Below are 25,010 nucleotides of genomic sequence, written 5' to 3' on the forward strand. Positions count from 1 at the left end.
TGGGGAGAATGTAGTAACCCAGATTCTATTTTAAGATAATAATATGTTAAACATGATTAAGGGTTAGTAATTAACCAATTTCGGAGTGTAATTGGACTTCAGAAGGAAATTTGGGCTTTTGATTTTGGGCCGGATCGGAAGCTCCGAACCCAGATCGGAAGCTCCGATCCCAGCCACTTCGGAAGCCGATCGGAAGCACAGAGATCGGAAGCTCCGATCCAGGAACGGAAGTTCCGATCTCCAGCTGCCAGCAATGCTCGATGACTCAGCCGCGAGTTTTGACAAGTGTCGAACGGAGGGCAGATCGAAAGCTTCGATCGTCGGATCGGAAGTTCCGATCCTGGCGTGTCAAGCATGCACGCAGTGAGCTGGATCGAAAGCTCCGATCCCGAAATCGGAAGTTCCGATCCTGGCCGGGAATTTTGCCTATAAATAGGGCTTGTCTGATTTCATTTGAATTACGAATTTCCGAGTTTCTTTCTTCAGTTATATAGTATGAGATATACACTTGAGGGCCCTATCGGTTATAATAGAGGTTCTGGAATAACCAAGTTGGGGTTATAATCATCCGGGACTAGCGACTCCAAAGGGCTATCTACGGACGAAGGTATGGTCCGGGAATCTATTTAAGTTTTGGGAGTACTTATTAGCTTAGTTAAGGCTTATAGAACTTGTGTAGTGATACGATGAACTTTTGAATATAGGCTTGAAACCTAGGATCCTACTATACTTGAACTAGCTTAGAGGTACGTACACATTGACTGAGATTGCCAGCGAGTATACATGTTTATATGTTGCATTTATTTGGCATTATTATATGGCATGATATATGATTTACCGTCTTCCATATTCATATGTCATGTGCATATATATGTTGAGCCTATACCTTGTTATACCTGATTATAGAGCCGCTCAGCTCTATATTCGATAGTCTGTCACTGAGAGTACCGCGATGGCGGGGGCATTTATGTCTGACTACTCTGGTGTACTAGACGAGTGTGGTTGCACCCAGAGGTTGATCCGTTCGGTAGCAGCACTCATGTGGTGCCGGTACTGAGCATGACTTTTCAAATGACCCTTTACCAGTCATCATGTTGCATGCATCGTATATATATGTTTACTCATGTTTATGTACTGGGCGTTAGCGCTCACGTCCTAGTTGTTATCTTGGACACCCTATTTCACGGGGCAGGTCGCAGGATAGACGGAGCAGGTAGTTCAAAGCAGGACTAGGAAGCAGGAGCCTTGAGGAGTTTATTATACAGCAGGATTCGATATAGCTGTATAATGTTTATTTTTAAGTTTTTCGTTATGGTTGTATCACTACAGTATTAAGCCTGGATATATTTTACTAAGCTGATATGCAAATTATGGATTATGTTTCCGCACGTTTTACTCTGTTAAGTATTTTGTTGTATTAAGTTTAATGTATGCTATTAGTTGTCAGTTAGTAGGTGATACCATGCAGGGTCACTACATTTTCATTCACATAATGAAAGCCCATTTAGGCATAAAGCCTAATCTAGTCCAACAAAAAATTCATGCCAGTACCGATACTGAAATTTTGATGTAGAAAAAATCCATATTGATACCGTATAGATCCCAAAAAAAAATTTGTATACTGAAAAAATGTCTGTATATCGAAAAAAAATTAATATGATATGACAAAAACTCAGTATTCTGGGTTCGGTATGCCAACCCTAATGATTTGTGCGGCGTTTGGGTGTCTTCCAGAGAACTTTTCTCCACATTTGGCTGAAATGTATGCGGTTCGAGAAGGCATGCAAATGGCTCAACATCGACAACTTAATGACTGGATTATTGAATCTGATGCCTTATCTGTAGTAAAAGCCATTAACAATCCACAAGTGTGTTCGATCCCAAAAGGCCTTGGTTGTTCACCATATATATTAGGACTGCTTCATTGCCGCATGATGGCCAATTGTCCAATATTGTCCCCGTAAAGCAAATAAGGTGGCACATTTAGGCAGTATTTGATAGAGCTTTTGAAAAACACTTCTTAGTTTTTTGTTAACAAAAATTTAAAATTTTGTGGAATTTTATTAACGAAAAGTTGAGAAATGTTTTCTAAAAGCACTTCCAACTAGAAACAGACTATAACTGAGCGACAACAAAGATTTTATAGATCATTGCAATAGTTTCAACAGGTCATTCTCGGTTTCTCTTTCTAGCCTCGATCTACTGACATGATCTTTGACTTGATCTCCGCCAGTCTGCCACCACCTTCCTAATGTTCGGCAATATATAACTGTATAATTTTGATATCACTCATCCTAGTGTGTAGGATTTTCGTGAGTGACCACTAAAATTACTTGTAAAAAAATAATGAAATAGTAGTCGCTCACGAAAATTCTTCACACTAGGGTGCGTGATATCAAAACTATAACTATGTATTTGTTTTGTTTTATTTTAAACGTAATTGTTTAATTAACCTTTGATGAATTCTATTGTGGACTTAATTTAAGTAATGGTGTTGTTTTGTGACAAATATTTGACTATTTTTAATTTCAATTAATAGGAAAAAAAGACAATGTACGTAATATAGTTAGGCTACATTTATTTAGTGAGATGAGATTACATGTGATAAATCATATTAGAACTGTTAAAATGATTTTGAAAGATGTGAAATAATGTTGGATAAAAAATAACATATTACTTTGAGTTATTAATGATATTGAAACAATGATTGATGGAAAAATTACAGTTTTACCCCACACCTAGGCTAAATTATCTTATGTGTAATTTTGTATTCATATATAATTTGGATTTTATTATTTTTTTAATATTTTAAATTATTATTGATTCATGATTGAGTCATTTTCACGTATGAAAATTATTGTGTATAAAAATATGTATTGTTTTAAAATATTTAAAATTGATAAGCTGAGTTATAAAATAGAGAGAAAAATTGGGAAGGAAACAACAGAATTAAATGAGGGTAGATTAGGATTTCTGTAGATATTTTTTCACAAATATTGTTAAGGATATGTTATACCTTACGTAATTAAGGATGAGATATCTCATGAAATAAGGGTTGAATGACGGGCGTTTAGATTTGAGAAGAATTGATTTTTTCAAAATAAAAAAATGAATGAGATTGGATTAAAAAACTCATCATATGATTATCAAGTCAAGCAAACACATCCTTAGGGGTTATTTAAATAAATATAATAAATTTAATTTTTTTTTAACAAATATAACAAATTTTAAAATTTTAAAAAAATACAATAACATGAGGTTTGAGACCCCGCTTCATTGAGGAGTTGGGGTTTGAGACCCCGACTCCTCATTTGTTATTTTCGAGGAGTCGGGGTTTGAAATCCCAACTCTTCATTGTGTATACATTTATATTTTATTCTTATATATATATATATATATATATATATATTCAATTTTATCATTATTATTTTTTGGTTTTATATTTGCATCTATAGTTGTTTTACATGTTTGAAAAAAGTTTGTAATATAATCTAACATTTATAAAAGGAATAATAGTCAAAAAAATCTTGTAAGTTTTCTTGTTTTGTGATTTGATCTTGTAAGTATTCAATTTTGTATTTTGGCCTTGTAAATTAAGTTATGTTTTGGTTTTTAGTTCTTTTTCATTTAAGAAATATTTTTATAACCAGGTCAGTGATCGAATCGGTCTAACTAAAAAATGATCCAACAGGTCAGTGATCGAACAAGTCATCAATATTTTTATTCATTTATAAAATAATATAAAAAATAAATTTAAAATTTATTTATCAATTTATCTTATCTATAGTGTTTAGTTGAGAAAAATAAAAAAATTTGAAATATTAAAATTTAGAATAAAAAACAAATAAAAATAAATGTGTAATATTTATAACACATAAAATCAATTTCGGTAAATGAAAATATGGCGTCTACGAGGAAATTCTTTATATATATGGACAAATAATAATAATAATAATAATAATAATAATAATAATAATAATAATAATAATAATAATTTACTAATTTAGAGAAGTTTTGATTAATCGATGAATTAATAAATTATTATTTTAAAAAATATATTTTGTTACTCTTCGAATTGGTAGATAGACATTTTTTTTAATTTATTAATTACATGTTTGAAAAGTGTCGAGTCTGATTAATAGTACTTTTTTAAAAAACGAAAGTTAGTAATATTTTAGATGTTTGGAATTTTACAATAATGTAGAACTTCTATAAATTTATAATATTTTGATCAATGATATTCAATTTTAGAAAGATATCAATTAACCGATAAATTAATAAATTATTATTTTAAAAATTATTTTTTGATTGAATGAACGTAATTTTGGTTATATATGTTTATTTTCATAGATTTTTCTAAAAGTTTTTCTAAAAAAATTTTAATTTTATTAATTTATTAAAACTATTAATTTAACATATCAATTCAAGTCGAGACTAAAAAATTTATCTCTCATAAAAATTATTAATTTATTAAAAATTAAATGTATAAAATTTTATTTTATCATTTTATTTCATTCTAAATTTTATAATAGAAAAAACATATATGCATATAAAACCTTAAAATATTTTTATAATTATTAATTATGAAAATAATACTTTTTCTCAATCTCGATAGAAGACTCTTATATAAATCTATGAAAATTAATAAAACACAATTTTCACATATAATTAATCTCTATATTCATTTTGAATCAAATATATTCTATAAATAATAATTTATTAATTTATCGATTAATTAATGCATTTCTAAATTATTAAAATATCATCGACGTTATATTATTAATTTATAAAAGTTCAACTGTATTATAAAAATTCTAAACAACTAAATTTTTTTTAATCATAATAATCGTTTTCTTTAACATGCAAAAACAATTAAATCTGTAAATATAAAACTAAAAAATAACAATGAAAAGAATGGATATTATTATTATTATTATTATTATTATTATTATTATTATTATTATTATTATTATATATATATATATATAATATATAGGCTATGAGGAGTAGGGGTTTCAAACCTCGACTCCTCGAAAATAACCAATGAGAAGTCGGGGTCTCAAACCCCAACTCTTCAATGAAGTGGGGTCTCAAATCTCACGTTATTATATTTTTTTAAAGTTTTAAAATTTGTTATATTTGTTTAAGTTTTTTTAAAATTTATTATATTTATTTAAAAAACCCCATCCTTAGGGTTTGATACTTTGATGAATTATGTTTTGGACATAATTTAACTACCATGTGCTCTTTTGTGACAAATATCGACTAATTTTTAATAAGAAAAAAAAAACAACGTAACTATAAAGGATAATTTTTTTCCTATAGTTTTTTTTTGAGAGAATTTATAATTGAAGTATTGAACAAAATTTTAAGATAATAATTTTTAAATGCATAATTATCTACCGTGAGCAGTTTTCTAGCTAGTATAGTACACAAAAAGATATTTCTCAATTGATTAATGACGTGTATTTCAAATTTCGTTCAAAGAAAATATCCAAAAAAAATGATTTTCTTGGATTGATTTGCGTAATTAACATATTTGAAAGAAAATATCCCAATTCATTATCTAAAATAACGTACATTCTTGATTGAATATATATATTTCTCATACACATGAATTCATACAGTACTCCAAAGTCCAAATTAAAACTCTCTCATCCCGTTTTATTCAAGTGATCTCTAGATTTGTATTCCTAATTGATTAATGATAATTTGGCTCCAAGAAAATCTCCAAATTGATCTTCTTGGATTGATTTGTGATTTGTGTTCGTAATTATAATTCTATTTGGTTCAGGAAACCAACTCTACTGTACGTGACACCATCACTAGCTATATATATTTCTCATGCATGCCACTAAACTAGCTAATTTAATTCATACAGTGCATGCTCTCTCTTCCACACGGTCTTTTAGATTCCAAGATTAATGGAAGAGTTTACGATTGCTGATCGGAGAGTTCGTCGGCGGATTTCGGAGCAAGGGCGAGATAATTATTATTGTTTTTCTGAAGACGAACATGAAACGGCGGATTCCCTCATATTGCTCTCAGTCAGCGGTGGCGGCCTCTGCGTCTCCTCCTCCTCTTCTTCTGGTTCTACATCAAATATCAAGTCAGGAGATAGTACTACTGAGAAATCAACAGTAACAAAGATATCAAGAGACGACAAAAATCCTCTGGTGCTACGTATAAAACTGGCTTCCAAACCAGCGAAACAAATCATATACAAGTGCGATATATGCGATAGAGAGTTTTCGTCGCCTCAGGCACTCGGGAGACACAAGACCAGTCATCGCCGCAAGCCAATCATCCCCGATCTCAATCAACCTTTGAGGGTCTTCGACTGCTATGTTTACGACTCTGGTCGGTCGGGCTTTGAGTCGCCACAAAAGGAAGCACCAAGCATGTTAAATATATAGTCTTAATTTCTGCGTTTAATTTGTTGTATATGATGATTTTGTTAGGGTCGATAGCCCCTACGTACGTTTCAATGACAAAAAAAAAAAAAAAACTTTGTATATCATTTTTTTGTGTTGCTAATTTGGATCTTAATTAATTAATTAATTGGATATGTGATTTGGATTTGGAATTGTTGTTCCACTTATTCACTAATTAATTCTTCACGTGCGCAGTAATTCTTCTTTGAATTAATAGCAATATTTTATTTTAATTATCGCAAGAAATTATAATGATTATGGCCGGATGAGTTGAACATATATATGTACGTAATGGGTTTCTTTTTTTTTTTTTTACTTTTGGGAATCTGTGCCTTTGTTTATGCAACATGACGTAATTGTGGATTTTAGTTTCATAATTAATGATAGTAAGATATAAAAAAAAAAAAAAAAATCCGAAAGCATATTCGAATGGGAAAAATTCTTTACGAAACCTGAAATGTCGGGAAAGTTATTTGGACTAAAAATATGATTATTGGGTTTTATTTAAGTTTAATGGGCCTAGATGAGTGACCAACAGTCTGGACCAACCTATAAAAAATAAATAAGTCCGGAATATATATTTAATTATTTTTATGCATGAAGTCTATTTTAAGTATATTATGAAAAATTAATTAAATATATATTACGGACATATTTTCAGTGCATGCATTCATGAAATTTCTTATGTATATAATTATGTAAATGATGAGCAATAAAATATTTTGGTGGAAATTGAAGTATGTGTGACATAGGGGTGGTTTTCCACCATATGATTCTATAGTTTTACTACCATAGGGGTGGTTATCCACCATATGATTAGGTAGTTTACTATCATAGGAGGTGATTTATCACCGCCATCGTACGTTGGTTCAGGAGACTGATCAGTCGACAAATGAGCGTCACACTTATGGATAGGACCATCTTCAGGTTTCAAAAGTATTGCTCAATTATGTTATATATGATGAAGAAATAATATGTTTATGATTATGGTTATGATTCAGTTTATGATTCAGCAGTTTTATTATGTGATGAAAATATTTCCATGCATGCTCATGTACATGTATATGTATTAGTAATTATGTGATGCATTATTTTTAACTTTGTTATAAAGATTAGGCATGTTGAGCTCCTAGGCTCACTACGCTTATATGGTGCAGGTGAGCATGATGACGTTTATGTAGCTCCTACCGGTGGTGAGGACTTATGAGCTCACGGAGCAGTGGACCCCGTGACCGTCGCAGATTTTAGTTGATGTTTAAGAAACATTTATTTTATTATGCTGAGTTTTTAAACAAGTTCTTCTTTTTATTAATTTAATTATGGGAATTTTGAATTATCAAACTTAGTATTTTTATTTCTTGCATAAGGATATTTTCAGCAATTAATTAAGTTATTTTTATGTAGTAATATTATTTCTTTTATGTTTATACATATATGTATGGGCGTATATGTATAGTATTATTTATAGATTATTTAAAAAAAAAATCCGCATTTATTAGTAATAGGCGTTTCAATGTATTTGTTTTGTTTTATTTTAAACGTAATTGTTTAATTAACCTTTAATTGATGAATTCTATTGTGGACTTAATTCATGTAATGGTGTTGTTTTGTGACAAATATTTGACTATTTTTAATTTTAATTAATAGGAAAAAAAGACAATGTACGTAATATAGTTAGGCTACATTTATTTAGTGAGATGAGATTACATGTGATAAATCATATTAGAACTGTTAAAATGATTTTGAAAGATGTGAAATAATGTTGAATAAAAAATAACATATTACTTTGAGTTATTAATGATATTGAAACAATGATTGATGGAAAAATTACAGTTTTACCCCACAACTAGGCTAAATTATCTTATGTGTAATTTTGTATTCATATATAATTTGGATTTTATTATTTTTTTTAATATTTTAAATTATTATTGATTCATGATTGAGTCATTTTCACGTATGAAAATTATTGTGTATAAAAATATGTATTGTTTTAAAATATTTAAAATTGATAAGCTGAGTTATAAAATAGAGAGAAAAATTGGGAAGGAAACAACGGAATTAAATGAGGGTAGATTAGGATTTCTGTAGATATTTTTCCACAAATATTATTAAGGATATGTTATACCTTACGTAATTAAGGATGAGATATCTCATGAAATAAGGGTTGAATGACGGGCGTTTAGATTTGAGAAGAATTGATTTTTTCAAAATAAAAAAATGAATGAGATTGGATTAAAAAGCTCATCATATGATTATCAAGTCAAGCAAACACATCCTTAGGGGTTATTTAAATAAATATAATAAATTTAAATTTTTTTTAACAAATATAACAAATTTTAAAAAAATATAATAAATGAGGTTTGAGACCCCGTTTCATTGAGGAGTTGGGGTTTGAGACCCCGACTCCTCATTTGTTATTTTCGAGGAGTCGGGGTTTGAAACCCCAACTCTTCATTGTATATACATTTATATTTTATTCTTATATATATATATATATATTTTCAATTTTAACATTATTATTTTTTGGTTTTATATTTGCATCTATAGTTGTTTTACATGTTTGAAAAAAGTTTGTAATATAATCTAACATTTATAAAAGGAATAATAGTCAAAAAAATCTTGTAAGTTTTCTTGTTTTGTGATTTGGTCTTGTAAGTATTCAATTTTGTATTTTGGCCTTGTAAATTAAGTTATATTTTGGTTTTTAGTCATTTTTAATTTAAGAAATATTTTTATAATCAGGTCAGTGATCGAACCGGTCTAACTAAAAAACGATCCAACAGGTCAATGATCGAACAAGTCATCAATATTTTTATTCATTTATAAAATAATATAAAAAATAAATTTAAAATTTATTTATCAATTTATCTTATCTATAGTGTTTAGTTGAGAAAAATAAAAAAAATTGAAATATTAAAATTTTAGAATAAAAAAACAAATAAAAATAAATGTGTAATATTTATAACACATAAGATCAATTTTGGTAAATGAAAATATGGCGTCTACGAGGAAATTTTTTATATATATGGACAAATAATAATAAAAATAAATATTTACTAATTTAGAGAAGTTTTGATTAATCGATGAATTAATAAATTATTATTTTAAAAAATATATTTTGTTACTCTTCGAATTGGTAGATAGACATTTTTTTTTTCAATTTATTAATTACATGTTTGAAAAGTGTCGAGTCTGATTAATAGTACTTTTTAAAAAAATGAAAGTTAGTAATATTTTAGATGTTTGGAATTTTACAATAATGTAGAACTTCTATAAATTTATAATATTTTGATCAATGATATTCAATTTTAGAAAGATATCAATTAACCGATAAATTAATAAATTATTATTTTAAAAATTATTTTTTGATTGAATGAACGTGGTTTTGGTTATATATGTTTATTTTCATAGATTTTTCTAAAAGTTTTTCTAAAAAAAAATTAATTTTATTAATTTATTAAAACTATTAATTTAACATATCAATTCAATTCGAGACTAAAAAATTTATCTCTTATAAAAATTATTAATTTATTAAAAATTAAATTTATAAAATTTTATTTTATCATTTTATTTCATTCTAAATTTTATAATAGAAAAAACATATATGCATATAAAACCTTAAAATATTTTTATAATTATTAATTATGAAAATAATACTTTTTTTCAATCTCGATAGAAGACTCTTATATAAATCTATGAAAATTAATAAAACACAATTTTCACATATAATTAATCTCTATATTCATTTTGAATCAAATATATTCTATAAATAATAATTTATTAATTTATCGATTAATTAATGCATTTCTAAATTAGTAAAATATCATCGACGTTATATTATTAATTTATAAAAGTTCAACTGTATTATAAAAATTCTAAACAACTAAATTTTTTTTAATCATAATAATCGTTTTCTTTAACATGCAAAAACAATTAAATCTGTAAATATAAAACTAAAAAATAACAATGAAAAGAATGGATATTATTATTATTATTATTATTATTATTATTATTATTATTATTATTATTATTATTATTATTATATATATATATATAATATATAGGCTATGAGGAGTAGGGGTTTCAAACCTCGACTCCTCGAAAATAACCAATGAGAAGTCGGGGTCTCAAACCCCAACTCTTCAATGAAGTGGGGTCTCAAATCTCACGTTATTATATTTTTTTAAAGTTTTAAAATTTGTTATATTTGTTTAAGTTTTTTTTAAATTTATTGTATTTATTTAAAAAACCCCATCCTTAGGGTTTGATACTTTGATGAATTATGTTTTGGACATAATTTAACTACCATGTGCTCTTTTGTGACAAATATCGACTAATTTTTAATAAGAAAAAGAAAAACGTAACTATAAAGGATAATTTTTTTCCCATAGATTTTTTTTGAGAGAATTTATAATTGAAGTATTGAACAAAATTTTAAGATAATAATTTTTAAATGCATAATTATCTACCGTGAGCAGTTTTCTAGCTAGTATAGTACACAAAAAGATATTTCTCAATTGATTAATGACGTGTATTTCAAATTTCGTTCAAAGAAAATATCCAAAAAAAATGATTTTCTTGGATTGATTTGCGTAATTAACATATTTGAAAGAAAATATCCCAATTCATTATCTAAAATAACGTACATTCTTGATTGAATATATATATTTCTCATACACATGAATTCATACAGTACTCCAAAGTCCAAATTAAAACTCTCTCATCCCGTTTTATTCAAGTGATCTCTAGATTTGTATTCCTAATTGATTAATGATAATTTGGCTCCAAGAAAATCTCCAAATTGATCTTCTTGGATTGATTTGTGATTTGTGTTCGTAATTATAATTCTATTTGGTTCAGGAAACCAACTCTACTGTACGTGACACCATCACTAGCTATATATATTTCTCATGCATGCCACTAAACTAGCTAATTTAATTCATACAGTGCATGCTCTCTCTTCCACACGGTCTTTTAGATTCCAAGATTAATGGAAGAGTTTACGATTGCTGATCGGAGAGTTCGTCGGCGGATTTCGGAGCAAGGGCGAGATAATTATTGTTTTTTCTGAAGACGAACATGAAACGGCGGATTCCCTCATATTGCTCTCAGTCAGCGGTGGCGGCCTCTGCGTCTCCTCCTCCTCTTCTTCTGGTTCTACATCAAATATCAAGTCAGGAGATAGTACTACTGAGAAATCAACAGTAACAAAGATATCAAGAGACGACAAAAATCCTCTGGTGCTACGTATAAAACTGGCTTCCAAACCAGCGAAACAAATCATATACAAGTGCGATATATGCGATAGAGAGTTTTCGTCGCCTCAGGCACTCGGGAGACACAAGACCAGTCATCGCCACAAGCCAATCATCCCCGATCTCAATCAACCTTTGAGGGTCTTCGACTGCTATGTTTACGACTCTGGTCGGTCGGGCTTTGAGTCGCCACAAAAGGAAGCACCAAGCATGTTAAATATATAGTCTTAATTTCTGCGTTTAATTTGTTGTATATGATGATTTTGTTAGGGTCGATAGCCCCTACGTACGTTTCAATGACAAAAAAAAAAAAAACTTTGTATATCATTTTTTTGTGTTGCTAATTTGGATCTTAATTAATTAATTAATTGGATATGTGATTTGGATTTGGAATTGTTGTTCCACTTATTCACTAATTAATTCTTCACGTGCGCAGTAATTCTTCTTTGAATTAATAGCAATTTTTTATTTTAATTATCACAAGAAATTATAATGATTATGGCCGGATGAGTTGAACATATATATGTACGTAATGGGTTTCTTTTTTTTTTTTTTTACTTTTGGGAATCTGTGCCTTTGTTTATGCAACATGACGTAATTGTGGATTTTAGTTTCATAATTAATGATAGTAAGATATATATAAAAAAAAAATTCCGAAAGCATATTCGAATGGGAAAAATTCTTTACGAAACCTGAAATGTCGGGAATCGAACGAGAGTTGGCAAATTATTATTATTGGATTCTAATTCTCACCTAACGACCATGGGCGGCCAACCTTGTCTAAGCAAGCATTTTATTTCCACCATCGCACACCGTTCTGTTCCAAGAACTTCGACCCACATTACGAGATGACGATTTCTTCAGGCGAAATCTCAGCTGATAAGTTGAGCAGGTGATTCAATTCCATCCCGTCACCTGTTTTTCATGAATTGATTTCGTTTTTTTCGATTTGGGCTTTCTTCCTTTCGTCATTCTTAGCTTATATCATGATTTGCCGTAAAAACAACGCTTGATCTTGCTTCATTTTCATCTGAGAGTTGGTTTTGGCTTGATCATTGTTTTCATTATCTGAAACGATCATTTTCCGCGAGTCTTGGATTGGATTTTTGCGGAATTTGTTTTTAATGACTGTTATAGATTCTTGGTTTCCGTATCTTGTTTACACATCCTTCGTCTCCTCCCATCCACGAGCCATGCACTCGATGATCTGCAAGTTTTCGGCAAAATATGCCCTTCAAGTGTCCTCCTTATTGCAACCAATCCCGCAATCTAGATGGTTTTTTGTAAAATATCTATGCGTAAAATTTCTAATCAACCTTTTTGCCCCAGCTAAATATTTCATCATTTTGCCTTCTAACTTTTCTAGATGGTTTTGAGGCCTAGTTACCAGTTTCGAAAATTTATTTATTCTATGAGAGTGAATGCATGTATGAAAGCCAGAATCTTTATATTCCGTTTTCAACATAGTTAATGTGTGATATGAATCTTTTTACTTGAAGCAAAAGAGAATGAGAGAAAGTAAGCAAGCTAACGAGAGGGGTGAAGCAGGCTAGTGATTCCACTGTTATGCTCTTCGTTAAATGCTCTCTTTATTGAAGTTCGAGTTCGGACATTGATCTATGTGGTTGGGGGCTGGGGGAATGAAACTGTGGCTCTATAGCCATCGTGTAATTTGGTCTTGAATTGAAATCGTTAATGTGTTGTTTGGCATTTTATTTGGTTGCTTATTTTTTAGAACCTCGTTTATTCCCGTTGCATGAGTGAAAGAACTTACTATTCCTTTGTCTGGTTATCAGCACTTGTTCTCTATCGCAACTTGCCCCACTTGAAGCAGTACTATTTGACATCGATGGCACATTGTGTGACTCGGATCCCCTCCATTATTATGCTTTTCGGGAAATGCTTCAAGAGGTCCTAGTTATTCGTTACTCGTATTAATCCATATCTTGCATGATGTCGTCTTCCAGTTCGTTTATTATGAGGTCATGGAAATGTCAAAGAAATATCTAGCTGAATTGTGATCTAAAATTACTTAATTTTGGTATAAACGATATACCAATGCTTTCTCAACAGATTGGCTTCAATGGTGGCGTTCCAATAACGGAGGATTTTTTTGTCGATAATATTGCCGGGAAGCACAATGATGATATTGCTTCAGCCCTTTTTCCGAATGATTTTGAAAGGGGCTTAAAGTTTGTGGATGATAAGGAAGCAATGTTTCGAAGGTTTACCTTCCCTGGACCCTTTCTTTACTGACTTCTCTCTTGATTGATCGAACCTAACTCTAGTCTTAGCCTGCCTTTTCATTTGGACTTGATACAGGATAGTTAAGGAGAAATTGGAGCCTGTAAAAGGCTTGTATCAGCTAAAGAAATGGATTGAAGATCATAACTTGAAACGAGCTGCAGTAACCAACGCTCCTAGAGCGAATGCTGAATTGATGATCTCAATTCTTGGACTAACAGATTTCTTTCATACTCTTATTCTTGGAAGTGACTGTGAACATGCAAAACCATTTCCAGACCCCTATTTAAAGGCTGTTGAAGTACTCAAGGTGTCCAAAGAGCACACTTTTGTATTTGAGGTTCGAATTCGTACATTCTGCACCCCCATTTCTTTGTAGACTAAACTAGTTATATAATATTTTCAAATTTTAGGGACACTAGGAAACTTTTTTAAAAAAAGGATAAATTTGCATAGGGAAGTATAACGACCCCAATCCCCTCTGCCTCCTCCAGTTGCTTGTACTTAATAGAATTGCTTGTTCAGGATTCTGTTTCAGGAATAAAAGCTGGGGTTGCAGCTGGGATGCCTACTATTGGCTTGACAACAAGAAATCCAGCACAACTACTTATGGAGGCGAAGCCTCATTTTCTAATTAAGGATTACGAAGATCCAAAACTTTGGACCGCTTTGGACGAACTTGACAAAACCACATAGAGACAACTGTGTAGATTGATATGTAGGGCACGGTTGCGAGTATGAACAAGATTGATATAGAGGACATGGTAGCTACAATAAAGCCGTATGGTGTATACTATGAGTTTCGCCATTTGAATAGTTGACATCGTTTTGGAATGTTGACATGTTTGTATTTTGAGAAACTTGTTTTAAGGCAAGTCTGGAACAAAAACATTCTTATACTATTCACAGAAGCCAATATTTGCTCATGCGGTAGCCAAGCGCAAATCTGGATTCCCAATTTCCCATGAGTTGCCATAATTTGAAAATCTCAACTTTGAAAAATCAGAATTCTCAATTTACAATTTCCCACAGGAGTTACCATAATTTCCACATTCGATATTTTTGGATGGATGTGACTTTTGAGCTTATTTTATATTCGAAAGTATTTTGAAAGCAGAATTTTTTTGAAAGAAAAAATAGGATATATAGTTTATTGGGACGACGAGAAAATATAGCAAATATGAGTTGCTACCGTAAAGATTCTCACATTTGAACGTCTTGGTACATAAGTATCACCAGTAAATTGAAAGTTGTGATATTATGGTTAACAGGATATAAATCTACAACTCCATGGGTAAAGCCATAACAAATTTCAAATTTAGTAGCCATCCAAGAAATCCCATAATTTTGCCCTACACAACAATGCTTCCCGAACTAACTCCATCTCAACAGGTAAACACACATGTAGTCCGAGGATTAACTAGTTGCTGCCGGAACCAAGAAACTGATCAACAAGCCTCGCTACTGAATGCGCGAGACTATCTGCTGCTTCTTGGGTCAATGCTTCTGCATACACTCTTACCACATCTTCTGTTCCCGAAGGCCGAATAAAACATCTCCCTCTCGGATATTTGGCTGAAGAAAGAGAAATTTGAAACCATATTTAACATTTGAAAGCAATATCCTCCCTTTGTTAAAAATGTGATGCTGCAAGAGGATATGTATTATTCGTATGCTACAGATGTTTGGTTCACAGAGGCATCCAAAATGAGAACGAATAAAATGCACACTTTATCAGACCCTGGAATGCACTCTCAGGACTGTAATGGAGCGTTGTTTGCAAATTTTATAGATTAGGCATGAAAAATTAGCAAGCAAATATAATTTGTGGCGTCAATTATACAGACAATGGAGAAGAGTAGATGAAATGGATATATAATGCTCAAGAAACCATGTCAAATATCTAGATGAAAACCTTTGTAGAGATTTTCTCGCCACAATAAACCAGGATACACAAGGGAAGAAACATGAAATTCAGTCAGAGATCATTAAACTGGTCGGCTATGAGACGACGATTGGAACTGGTTTATGGCTACGTGGTTATATGATAATGATATCAGCCATATCTGACTATGAAATAACATTACTCGATAAGTAATAAAATTTAAGGGAGTAAAAGTGAGATTACCTGTTTCCACGTTGATTGCCTCCTGTATACCAGGAGGCTTAACAACTACTGTTTCTGCATTAGCAGTCACCACAGCAGTCCTATCAATAACCTTTACCTGAAGAAACAAAGAATACTGTGAATTGTTTGATGGTAGCTTCACAAATAAGTGGCTACACAGTCAGACACCACAACCAATGAAGTGCAAAAGAAACAAGTCCACAAGAAAGCAAACTCTCTGAAATCAAAAGGACAAACAATTGAGAAGAAACGACGACACAGAGTGTTAGTCATATTGTAGAGGTCCATGAAAAATATAACCCAATATCTGTGCCGCTGGCAGACCATACCAACAGGAATGCTCCCCATAATGTCAAATAATGTATGGAGCAATCATACACTAGTGATAGTGGGATGAACTATGAAGCACCCACACTAATATGGGACTTACGGGGCATCGCATCTGTATACTAATGGTGGTTGATTTATCTCACACTCGCACATATCAAATGAACTTGTTGAATTTTTTATAGTAAAGTTGAGAGAAAGATCAACAAAAAGAAATTGTGTGATCTTATCATAAGCCAACAATACCTTTAATTGTCTTATTTGAATACATCGAAAAGAAAACAAAATGAAACAGAAACACTGCGATTGTCTGATTTTAAATTTTTAATCCCAGGAAATCAAGATATTAAGTTTGAAAATACAAGCTTAAATGAGCAAAAAAAGACTGTCAATAATCACCAACAGAATTCATATGGGACACCTTTTTTTAAAATAAAAAAAAAAGAAAGAAAAAGAAAAAAGAGGCTTCAATATGAAACAAAACAGACACTGGGCCAACTTTAAAGTTCGGACTCATAGTTGACTAATCAGACTAATGTAGGGTATCTTTCCAGGAAATAATTCACAATTCAAAGATGAAGAAGTTTGACCATAATTGCACAAAAGAATTCGAGCAGAGACCATATGACCCATACGTGTCCCAAAATTATTAGCGCACACATGTTGAGACCTAAGTAAACATTCTAATCAACACATATCCCATTTACCTTCAATTGTATTAAACTTGATCATCCGTGATAAACTGACAAATAACAATAACTTCAGATTTTGCAAACAATATTGTCCACTGCAATTCAACTGGGAACAACCACATATTATCCATCTTAATGATCAAGAGAGAAATATGATCAAAATAAATGTACAAGCAGAAACGACCTTAAGTTGCCTGCTAGGTAAATCTTGATAAAGCTCGTTCCATTTAAAGATAGACCAGCCCCAGTGCAGTAAGATTGCCTCCACTAAAAGCAACCCACTCAATGCGTCTCCCACAGCCTGATTAATCAATTTACTGGTAGCCACAAGTCTCAGAGCTGCCTTTTGCTGTTCAGAACCTGGAATAAATAAGTATTTGTTTTTATCATAAGCAAGATCATCAAAGAAAAATGTTCAAAAGTAGAACTAACCTTTTGATGTTGATAAAAGTTCATTGTTTCTAGAATCCAACCAGCCTAGGAAAGTTTCTGAAAACAAAATGGTTCCATGCCCATTTGCCTCAAAATAGATGCCAATATCATACTTAGCAGCTTTTTCATGAAGGTATTTGACTCCGGTTGGAGTAAACACAACTTCCAGTCCCAACTGTTTCAAGTAATCAGTGGATGCACCATTAGCATATGCTGTCTGTATCACACCAAGGCGTGTCTGATAAGAATTGTCTGCTTTCACATCTCCAGCTCCATTAAGAATTCCTAATTGTTCTTCGATAAACAAAGCAAACAAAGTCAATATCTTGTCTCCATCGACAAGGTCAATCTTGTCACTGTTTGATAAGACATAAAAGTAGACTAGCCGATCAGCATCGCCATCCAAACTGGCACACCTGAAACACTAGAACAATAAAACTTTAAAGTTTCAAACCACCACCACTGAACTGAGACATCCTTAGCTATGGGATTTCAAAGAGGCTGCAAATGTGCAAGCACCAAGCTAAGACTGGCTTAAAAAATATTGTTGAGCAGAGACATTTACTTCAGGTCTCATGAAATTAATGCACCAAATATTTTTCGGGGGATAAACCGAAACTTCGGAGCACACCAAATGAGGCAGTAGCAATAGCAGCAAATAGCAAAATAAAAATAATTAAATATACTGATTTGCATCAGCAATTTTTCCAGTTGAGCAGAAATTCACGTGCTGTCTAACAATTCTAAGAGAAGTGATTTGTTCGCTAACCTTTTATTCTTTTCGCTGATTTCCTACATAATATGCACACGTATAGATATTATTTCCATATATATCGGAAACATCCTCTTTATGCTCATTAGATGAAACACTTACATTTGATAAACATAGCAAAAAATTAAAACAGTAAAATATAGTATACTATAATGTCATAACTAGAAAATATTGCTTCTACCGAACATAATAGAATACTTTAGTAAAGGACATGGCAATGTACTACTTCAGTCTCATACTCATCATGGTGACTTTTAGCCTTGGATATGGATCCAAATCTATGCCTTGCATTTCAAAACAATAAGAATGAGTAAAAAAGGACGATTGCTCACCTAGCACCAAAATCAGAAGGACCAAAACCACGCGGAACAGTCTTCTCTTTCTGCACGAAATCAGCACCGACACCTTCATTAAGCACACCAACTCCAGTGTTACGAGCTTCAATGCCCAAATCGCTCAACCTTGTCTTCAACTTTTCGATCTCCTCTCCACCCACACCATCGGCACAATCAACAATGAGTTTTCCATGCATATTATTGCCACTGACTCCTGGGGGGATACAGTCCAACAACAACCTGCCAAAATACAGGAGCTCCAGATATGTAATACTGATTTCTCAATCATTCACAATAAATCTGAAACAGAATTTCTGTAAATCTAATATTCAAACAAACCTATAAGACATCAAGAGCTGGTCATAATAACTATTTTTGGTTGCTTCAATGCCTTTATTTTTGGAACGCACCATCCAATGCAGTTGAGGGGTCGTCAGGATTCCCATGTCATTGGCAACGGTTCCCATTATTGAAGTTGCACCCTTAAAGTGTTAATAAGCTTAAGTGCATCAATCATATTGTACAGCTGACACCATGATCTGATAACAAATACATAGTGCCTCTTTGCTGATCTAAATATGTGATTTCCAAGCACTTGCGGCTAGCAGATTCTAAATATACATGGATAGATTTCAGAAAAATTACAAGCACTGAAAGCATAAAGCAGGGATTAAGTGCAACTACAGGCCACAAGGATAAGGAATCACGCAGATTTCTCAACTTCAAGAATCTGGAACTGATGCAAGAAAGCTACTTCAATAGATATTTTCATTGAGCAAGATGACATTATTTCAGATACTCAAATGCAACTTGGAAGGTGGATGTTAAACATGAGATTAGTTAATTCAAACGTGATCGACATTAAGGGGTTTAAAAATCAACAGAAGATAAATGGAAACCATACTAGTGAAGCAGCAGACACAAGTAACTTTCCGCTGGGCCTACTGTCTCTTCCCAATAATACTTCTGATGAAGGAGCTCCATCAAGCTGGATATTTTCCTTCTTCGCGAAATCATCTATCAACTGTTTGATAAGCAGAGAAACTCTTATCCAACAAATCACAGAGAAGAAAGATAACAAAAGGTGAATATTGTTAGAATTATGAATTATCCAACAATTATCATGGGTGTTTAAATTTTCGTCTATCAACTTTAACCAAATACCAGTAGTACCTTTCTATTTGCTCCAACCACACAAAACCATTATCCACAACCAACATTTTGGAACATCAGGATTTCACAAGCCCAAGTTGATACCTACCGATACTCAAACAATAGGATGTAGAAACAAGAAAGATCATGTGGTACCTGGATGAGGGAATGGGGATCCGAGGCATTAGCAATGGCATCCGCAAAGGGTTCCCAGCTCTGAGTGAGCATTCCACCAGAAGGATCCGCGACTTTGACCCCATTATCCGATACGTCATTGTGGGAAGCCGTGATCATAAGACCGATGACTGATCCAGTCTGAATGGATCTGAGCGCCGCCAAAATCCCCATACGTAACACCGTCGACTCCAGCAACGACGCATCAGTTCTGAAACCCGAGGTGCCATATGAAAACCGCACCCCTGGCAGACAAAAAAAACATTGAAAGCAGGCGCAAAAATCCTCAAAATAAAGAGCAGAGACTGTAGCAGTACCTAGAGGAGGGGGAAACCTGGACGCCAAATCTACAAGGATCGATCGCTGCTGCTGGTTCATTCCTCCGCCTTATTTTGAAGATCTGTAGAAAAATTTGCACTCTTTTCAGTTCTTCAGCTTTCTCGTGCATTTTTATAAGAACTTGGTAAGTTGACCCGTACAATATTTTAGATACCGTTTCAAATTATTAATAATTTAGCTTAAATCGATTAAATAATTGAATTTAAATTATTATATTAATTTTATAAATAATATTATTTATTTTTTAAAAAATAAAATAATAATTTATTATTTTTATATAAAATTTAGTCAATCAAATCAAATCAACTATAATCCATCGATCAAACCAAATACTATATTAAATATAATTTTATATTTATTTTATATTATATTATATTATTTATCAATTTATTATTTATCTCATCACTCGAACAAAACGATACCTAAAAATTGAAATAAATAAAATAATGATCCTAAAATAAATGTATAAAACAACACTAATAAATAAATAAAATTAAATTTGACGATGACATATAACTCATTTGACACCAAAGTTTCGAGTATGAGCAAAATCTCGAGTTCAAAACGAGATTGTGACAATATTAAGGAAATTTTCACCCAAAAAAAATTTCTCCCAAAAGCGAAATAATATATATAATCCAGCCACATGCACGCTAAATACGAATCATTTTTTTTTCGTTTTTGGAACATTTTTTTTTGGCGAAAATTTACTTGATGTCAAAGACAAAGTCCCTGTTCCCAATTATCTGGTATTGTATATACATTTTAAAATTTATTGTTATTTTTGTTTTACACACACACACACACATCTATACAAGTAGTACTCCATCCAAATCAAGTTATACTTCAATTTACTTGCTACCATGTATGTAAACAATTTCGTTATAAAACAGTGATTTAGATATTCCACTGGTTTTATACCTTATTATTGACACAAAAAAGTTTAGATTCAAATAATTTTCTTTCATTTGCAAGTTTTGCTGCAAATGACTCACAATTACTTAGATGGAACCAACATTGAAAATTACGTAATTGAACTGAAACCACATACCTCCTAATCAGGAGACGAAAGATGATCATTCTAAAGCTTTTCTATTAAACGACAAGTTAACCAGTTGCTAAATGCAATTGTAACTTCAAGCGAAAAAGGACATCGGGCGACCGGAATAGTTTCCTAAGCCAGCAGATGCCACCGAGGAAACTATATTAGTGTTAACTGTTAAAAGTTCCACCACCATGAAAGTGATGAAACTACACACCCCAATGCCATGTTTTCTTTTGGTATTTCAATCTCAAGTTTCATTAATGAACAATATCTGATGTCAGGTCTCCTAGTTAGTGTAAGACTTCAATCAGGTACATGGCAACTCCCGACAAAGGGGTTGAGAACTTGAGAGTAGGGTAAGGTGTGGGAGTAGAATACACCAACAATTGACACAAATAAGGAGAATAAAGTTCATCTTATCATAAGATCATAATCCATTGTCGAATAACACAGTGCAAGGGACGAAATAAAACTACTGGCATATGCCTGTTTCTTTCACCATTCAATTAACAGAAATGTTTCAACTCAATTTTCAACTGCTTAAGATTTGAAGCCAAAGTGCCGCTTCAAATCACTGTTGTCGAACTTCAACCTTCTTCTTCTGCCAGAGCCTATCGAGAGCACTGTCAGCATCGCCCTGTCAATCCAAATCCGGTTAAGGCAATCCCAAATATACGAGATCATAACAGTTGATAACTTGGTAGTTGGTACACCAATAACAGGGAAGCAAATGTTACAAGGCACATGCTCAGGAAAACACTATATCATTATAGTGAAGGGCAATTTGAGATTTACATTGAACTAACTTCTACCATGGGATGGCAGCTACCTTCATTTCTTATTCAGAAATCATCATGAGATGATAGCCAATAAAACAAGGCTCTCTGCGACCCAAGGAGTGGTGACAGCTTTGAGTTGATCATCGATTGTGACATTGTGCTGGTTATTTTGATAATATTTTCACTTGTTGGTCAGAGGTAAAAGTTTGTTGTGAATATTCACAAGTAAACAGCAGTTGGCAGAAATGATGACGGCTAAGAACTAACAAAATAGTGAAACACAAATCGTGATGTGTGATTTTCACTTTTTGCTAATTACGAAAATGAAAACTACTAAAAGCATCAAGTGATATGTTCTCTTATGGTTAATGCAGTGGTTACCAAATTGCTATTCTTAAAATAAGTTATTATTTAGATGAAAATTCCCATGACCGTGCAATTAAACAAATAGGAACAGATGAGTGGGTTATAAATGTTAAACAGATGGGAACAAATGAGTGGATTATAGCAGTTAAACAAATAGGAACCAATTAGTGGATTATGGCAGTCAACAGGACGATAATTCCCATAAGAAATGCATGAATATTCATTCACCTGGGCACGAACAAATCCACAGAGAGCAAAGGTTGAGAATTGGCCAGTGTATCGACCAGACTCATCCAAATGCCCAACATTGATCTGAACTGATGCATGATCCTTGGAAGTGATAAGCCTGTTCGTGGCAGAGCTGCATCACCAAAATCGAAAAACAGTCCAATTTAAGCCCGAGTAGATGGCACAAAAGAACACAAAAAAAGAGGTATCACGAACAGCGAAATTACCACTTTCTGGGGATATAAAGATCCATGTTCTGTCCCTCGTCGTTTTGCATCTTGGTTAAATTTTCAAGCACCCAAGGAATTCAAAAAATGAAAAACACCTAATACAAAGAACCCCAATTACACACTATATATATAATCGAAGCAAACGTCAATCAGCAGCCAAATACTTGCCGAAATCTCTTCTATACTAGTACATGGATTACTTCAGATCATAACTTATCAATGATTGTGACAGCAACACAAAATATATGAATGAAACACCCAAAAAAATACATCTTTATGCAAAAAAATTCATCAACTCTGAAGTATGGACAATTAAATAAAGAGAAACGAGACAATCACTTGGCACAAATTTCACATACGGAGGTAAAATTACACGCAAAACCAACCAAATCACAGCATCGCCGACAGAAAATACCTGGAAAAATGACGAAGATAGGCGCCAAGAAGTATAGACCTGATACATATGCAGGAAAGAAGCAGCGAACCCTAGTATTGATGGGCCAAGCTTATTGGAATCAAGATTTTAGACAGCCCATGCAAAATGGGCCTTATTTGTTACATTTTTTGGCCCGTTGACGTGAAATGCTTTTTGTTTTTGTTTTTGTTTTTATTTTAAAAAAGTATACAAAATTATTTTTAGGATTAATTGCATCACCATTCTTGTGAAATCTCGAGATTGATAAAAACACTCTATAAAAAATAATTATCTATTAAATTCTTGTGTTTTCAAATCTTGAACGTGTGCATCCCCGTATTTTCAAATTTTGTGAATTCACCCCTTTATTCGTACGTGTTTTGACTTTTTGTGGATTTTTGTATTTAAATTTTGAAAACACAGAGAGTTGACAGTTATAAGGAATTTTTAGCAATACCGTGATTTCACATAGATAATATATACAATTAGCTCTTATTTTTATTATTATGTATCTCAGCTACCTTACAATATTTATCATTTAATAATTGAATTTGAAGTCTCTGTGCCAATTAAATTTTAATTAATTTGAGATGGTCCATGGACTACATGGAAGTTGGAGCATACAATGCTTTTCAGTATATCTATACTATTAATAAAGAGAGATAGTCTAATAATAACTATATTTGGTGAGACTTTTTTTAATATTTCAAATATACTCTTAATTTGTTGTAGCTTTTGTTTTTTTGTTTTTTAAATTCAAATTTGATTTACTTTTTTAATTAATTTATTTAAACTTTATTTTTTTTTAGTGAACAAATGTTTTAATTTGTTCTGCCACAATTATAAATAACTCAACATTATATAATCATTTTTTATTAAAAAAAATCATTTATCTTTTATATTTTGTGTACACGCATCGCGTGTGCCACAGTTGCTAGTATAATATAATTCATTTAGGTTTATATATTTATATATAAATCTGAATTGAAAGTTGAGGTGGTTAAAAAAAGGATATTGGGGAGTAAAAATGTTTTTTATTAGGAGATCAATCTAAACCGGATGTTTCAACTGTCAGATTTTTAATAGATATTAGTGTCGAATTGTATGCGTTGCATGTTTATATAGTGCATTTTACGTACACGCGTTACGTACTTATACAGTCTGTTTTTGCATAAACGTGGTGTGCTTGTGCAATCCGTTTTTTAATTAAAGAATTATAAAAAGGGGAAAATTATTAAATAATTGTTTTGTTTTAAAAAATAAAAACAAAGTGGCTACAACAACATATCAATTTGGTGTGGACTCACACTTAATAGAATAGATGAGCTATGCTATTAACAAAAGTTGTCATTTTTTTTTAATTAAAGCAACAAGCAATCCATCAACAATTAGAATTTTTGGCAAGGATTTTCGCAAATTTTTTTGTTCAAACCCTTCCGACTGATAATATTGTGTTTTTCTGAGAGCTTACAATACATAATTTGTGTTAAAATTGCATCAAAAATTGCATCGGGTGACAAAACATTGATGATTAACTCTGTAAGTCGGATATGTGGCCACGAAAAATGAGATGTTATCGTACGGACATTACCTTTTTTATAAAAAAACTTGGGGAGGAAATTTGTCACAACTGTGTCTCGAACTCGTTCCAAAATTGAGACAT

At 31.9% G+C, this 25,010-nt stretch overlaps 3 protein-coding genes across 4 annotated transcripts; 1 reads left to right on the forward strand and 2 right to left on the reverse strand.

The window, feature by feature from the left end:
• Positions 1 to 12,407: 12,407 nt before the first annotated feature.
• LOC140892122 (haloacid dehalogenase-like hydrolase domain-containing protein Sgpp) lies at positions 12,408 to 14,859 on the forward strand. Its single transcript, XM_073300874.1, has 5 exons — positions 12,408 to 12,581; positions 13,486 to 13,600; positions 13,763 to 13,914; positions 14,012 to 14,273; positions 14,459 to 14,859. The coding sequence occupies exons 1-5, from the start codon at positions 12,538 to 12,540 to the stop codon at positions 14,627 to 14,629; spliced, it is 744 nt and encodes a 247-aa protein (XP_073156975.1). The 5' UTR covers positions 12,408 to 12,537; the 3' UTR covers positions 14,630 to 14,859.
• Positions 14,860 to 15,172: 313 nt separating this feature from the next.
• LOC140887606 (phosphoacetylglucosamine mutase) lies at positions 15,173 to 20,378 on the reverse strand. Its single transcript, XM_073294969.1, has 9 exons — positions 20,263 to 20,378; positions 19,928 to 20,190; positions 19,524 to 19,643; positions 18,959 to 19,101; positions 18,617 to 18,859; positions 17,513 to 17,928; positions 17,265 to 17,440; positions 16,062 to 16,158; positions 15,173 to 15,508 (listed from the first exon to the last, which is right to left on the reverse strand). The coding sequence occupies exons 1-9, from the start codon at positions 20,321 to 20,323 to the stop codon at positions 15,354 to 15,356; spliced, it is 1,674 nt and encodes a 557-aa protein (XP_073151070.1). The 5' UTR covers positions 20,324 to 20,378; the 3' UTR covers positions 15,173 to 15,353.
• A 1,351-nt stretch (positions 20,379 to 21,729) lies between these two features.
• LOC140891738 (small ribosomal subunit protein eS21y-like) lies at positions 21,730 to 23,390 on the reverse strand. 2 transcript variants are annotated; one of them, XM_073300361.1, is made up of 4 exons: positions 23,348 to 23,390; positions 22,930 to 23,027; positions 22,703 to 22,835; positions 21,730 to 21,966 (listed from the first exon to the last, which is right to left on the reverse strand). In XM_073300361.1, exons 2-4 carry the CDS (start codon positions 22,977 to 22,979, stop codon positions 21,901 to 21,903), a joined length of 249 nt encoding a protein of 82 aa, XP_073156462.1. In that variant the 5' UTR covers positions 22,980 to 23,027; positions 23,348 to 23,390; the 3' UTR covers positions 21,730 to 21,900. The 2 variants fall into 2 exon arrangements, with proteins under 2 accessions (XP_073156462.1, XP_073156463.1); XM_073300362.1 differs by lacking the exon at positions 23,348 to 23,390 and adding an exon at positions 23,292 to 23,315.
• Between the last annotated feature and the right edge of the window lie 1,620 nt (positions 23,391 to 25,010).

This window comes from Henckelia pumila, chromosome 3 (assembly GCF_033568475.1).
Source record: "Henckelia pumila isolate YLH828 chromosome 3, ASM3356847v2, whole genome shotgun sequence".
Classification (NCBI taxonomy): domain Eukaryota; kingdom Viridiplantae; phylum Streptophyta; class Magnoliopsida; order Lamiales; family Gesneriaceae; genus Henckelia; species Henckelia pumila.

Bases quoted from the DNA above. Each gene is read 5' to 3' on its own strand.
- LOC140891738 (XM_073300361.1), bottom strand. From the start codon at position 22,979: ATGCAAAACGACGAGGGACAGAACATGGATCTTTATATCCCCAGAAAG. The intron at 22,836-22,929 runs GTAATTTCGCTG...TTGGTGATGCAG, and splicing joins CTTTATATCCCCAGAAAGTG to CTCTGCCACGAACAGGCTTA. The intron at 21,967-22,702 runs GTGAATGAATAT...TTGGATTGACAG, and splicing joins GTGGATTTGTTCGTGCCCAG to GGCGATGCTGACAGTGCTCT.
- LOC140887606 (XM_073294969.1), bottom strand. From the start codon at position 20,323: ATGAACCAGCAGCAGCGATCGATCCTTGTAGATTTGGCGTCCAGGTTT. The intron at 19,644-19,927 runs GTACCACATGAT...CTTATCAAACAG, and splicing joins ATCCCCATTCCCTCATCCAG to TTGATAGATGATTTCGCGAA. The intron at 18,860-18,958 runs GTTTGTTTGAAT...GTATTTTGGCAG, and splicing joins CAGCTCTTGATGTCTTATAG to GTTGTTGTTGGACTGTATCC.
- LOC140892122 (XM_073300874.1), top strand. From the start codon at position 12,538: ATGACGATTTCTTCAGGCGAAATCTCAGCTGATAAGTTGAGCAG. The intron at 12,582-13,485 runs GTGATTCAATTC...TCTGGTTATCAG, and splicing joins TCAGCTGATAAGTTGAGCAG to CACTTGTTCTCTATCGCAAC. The intron at 14,274-14,458 runs GTTCGAATTCGT...TTGCTTGTTCAG, and splicing joins AGCACACTTTTGTATTTGAG to GATTCTGTTTCAGGAATAAA.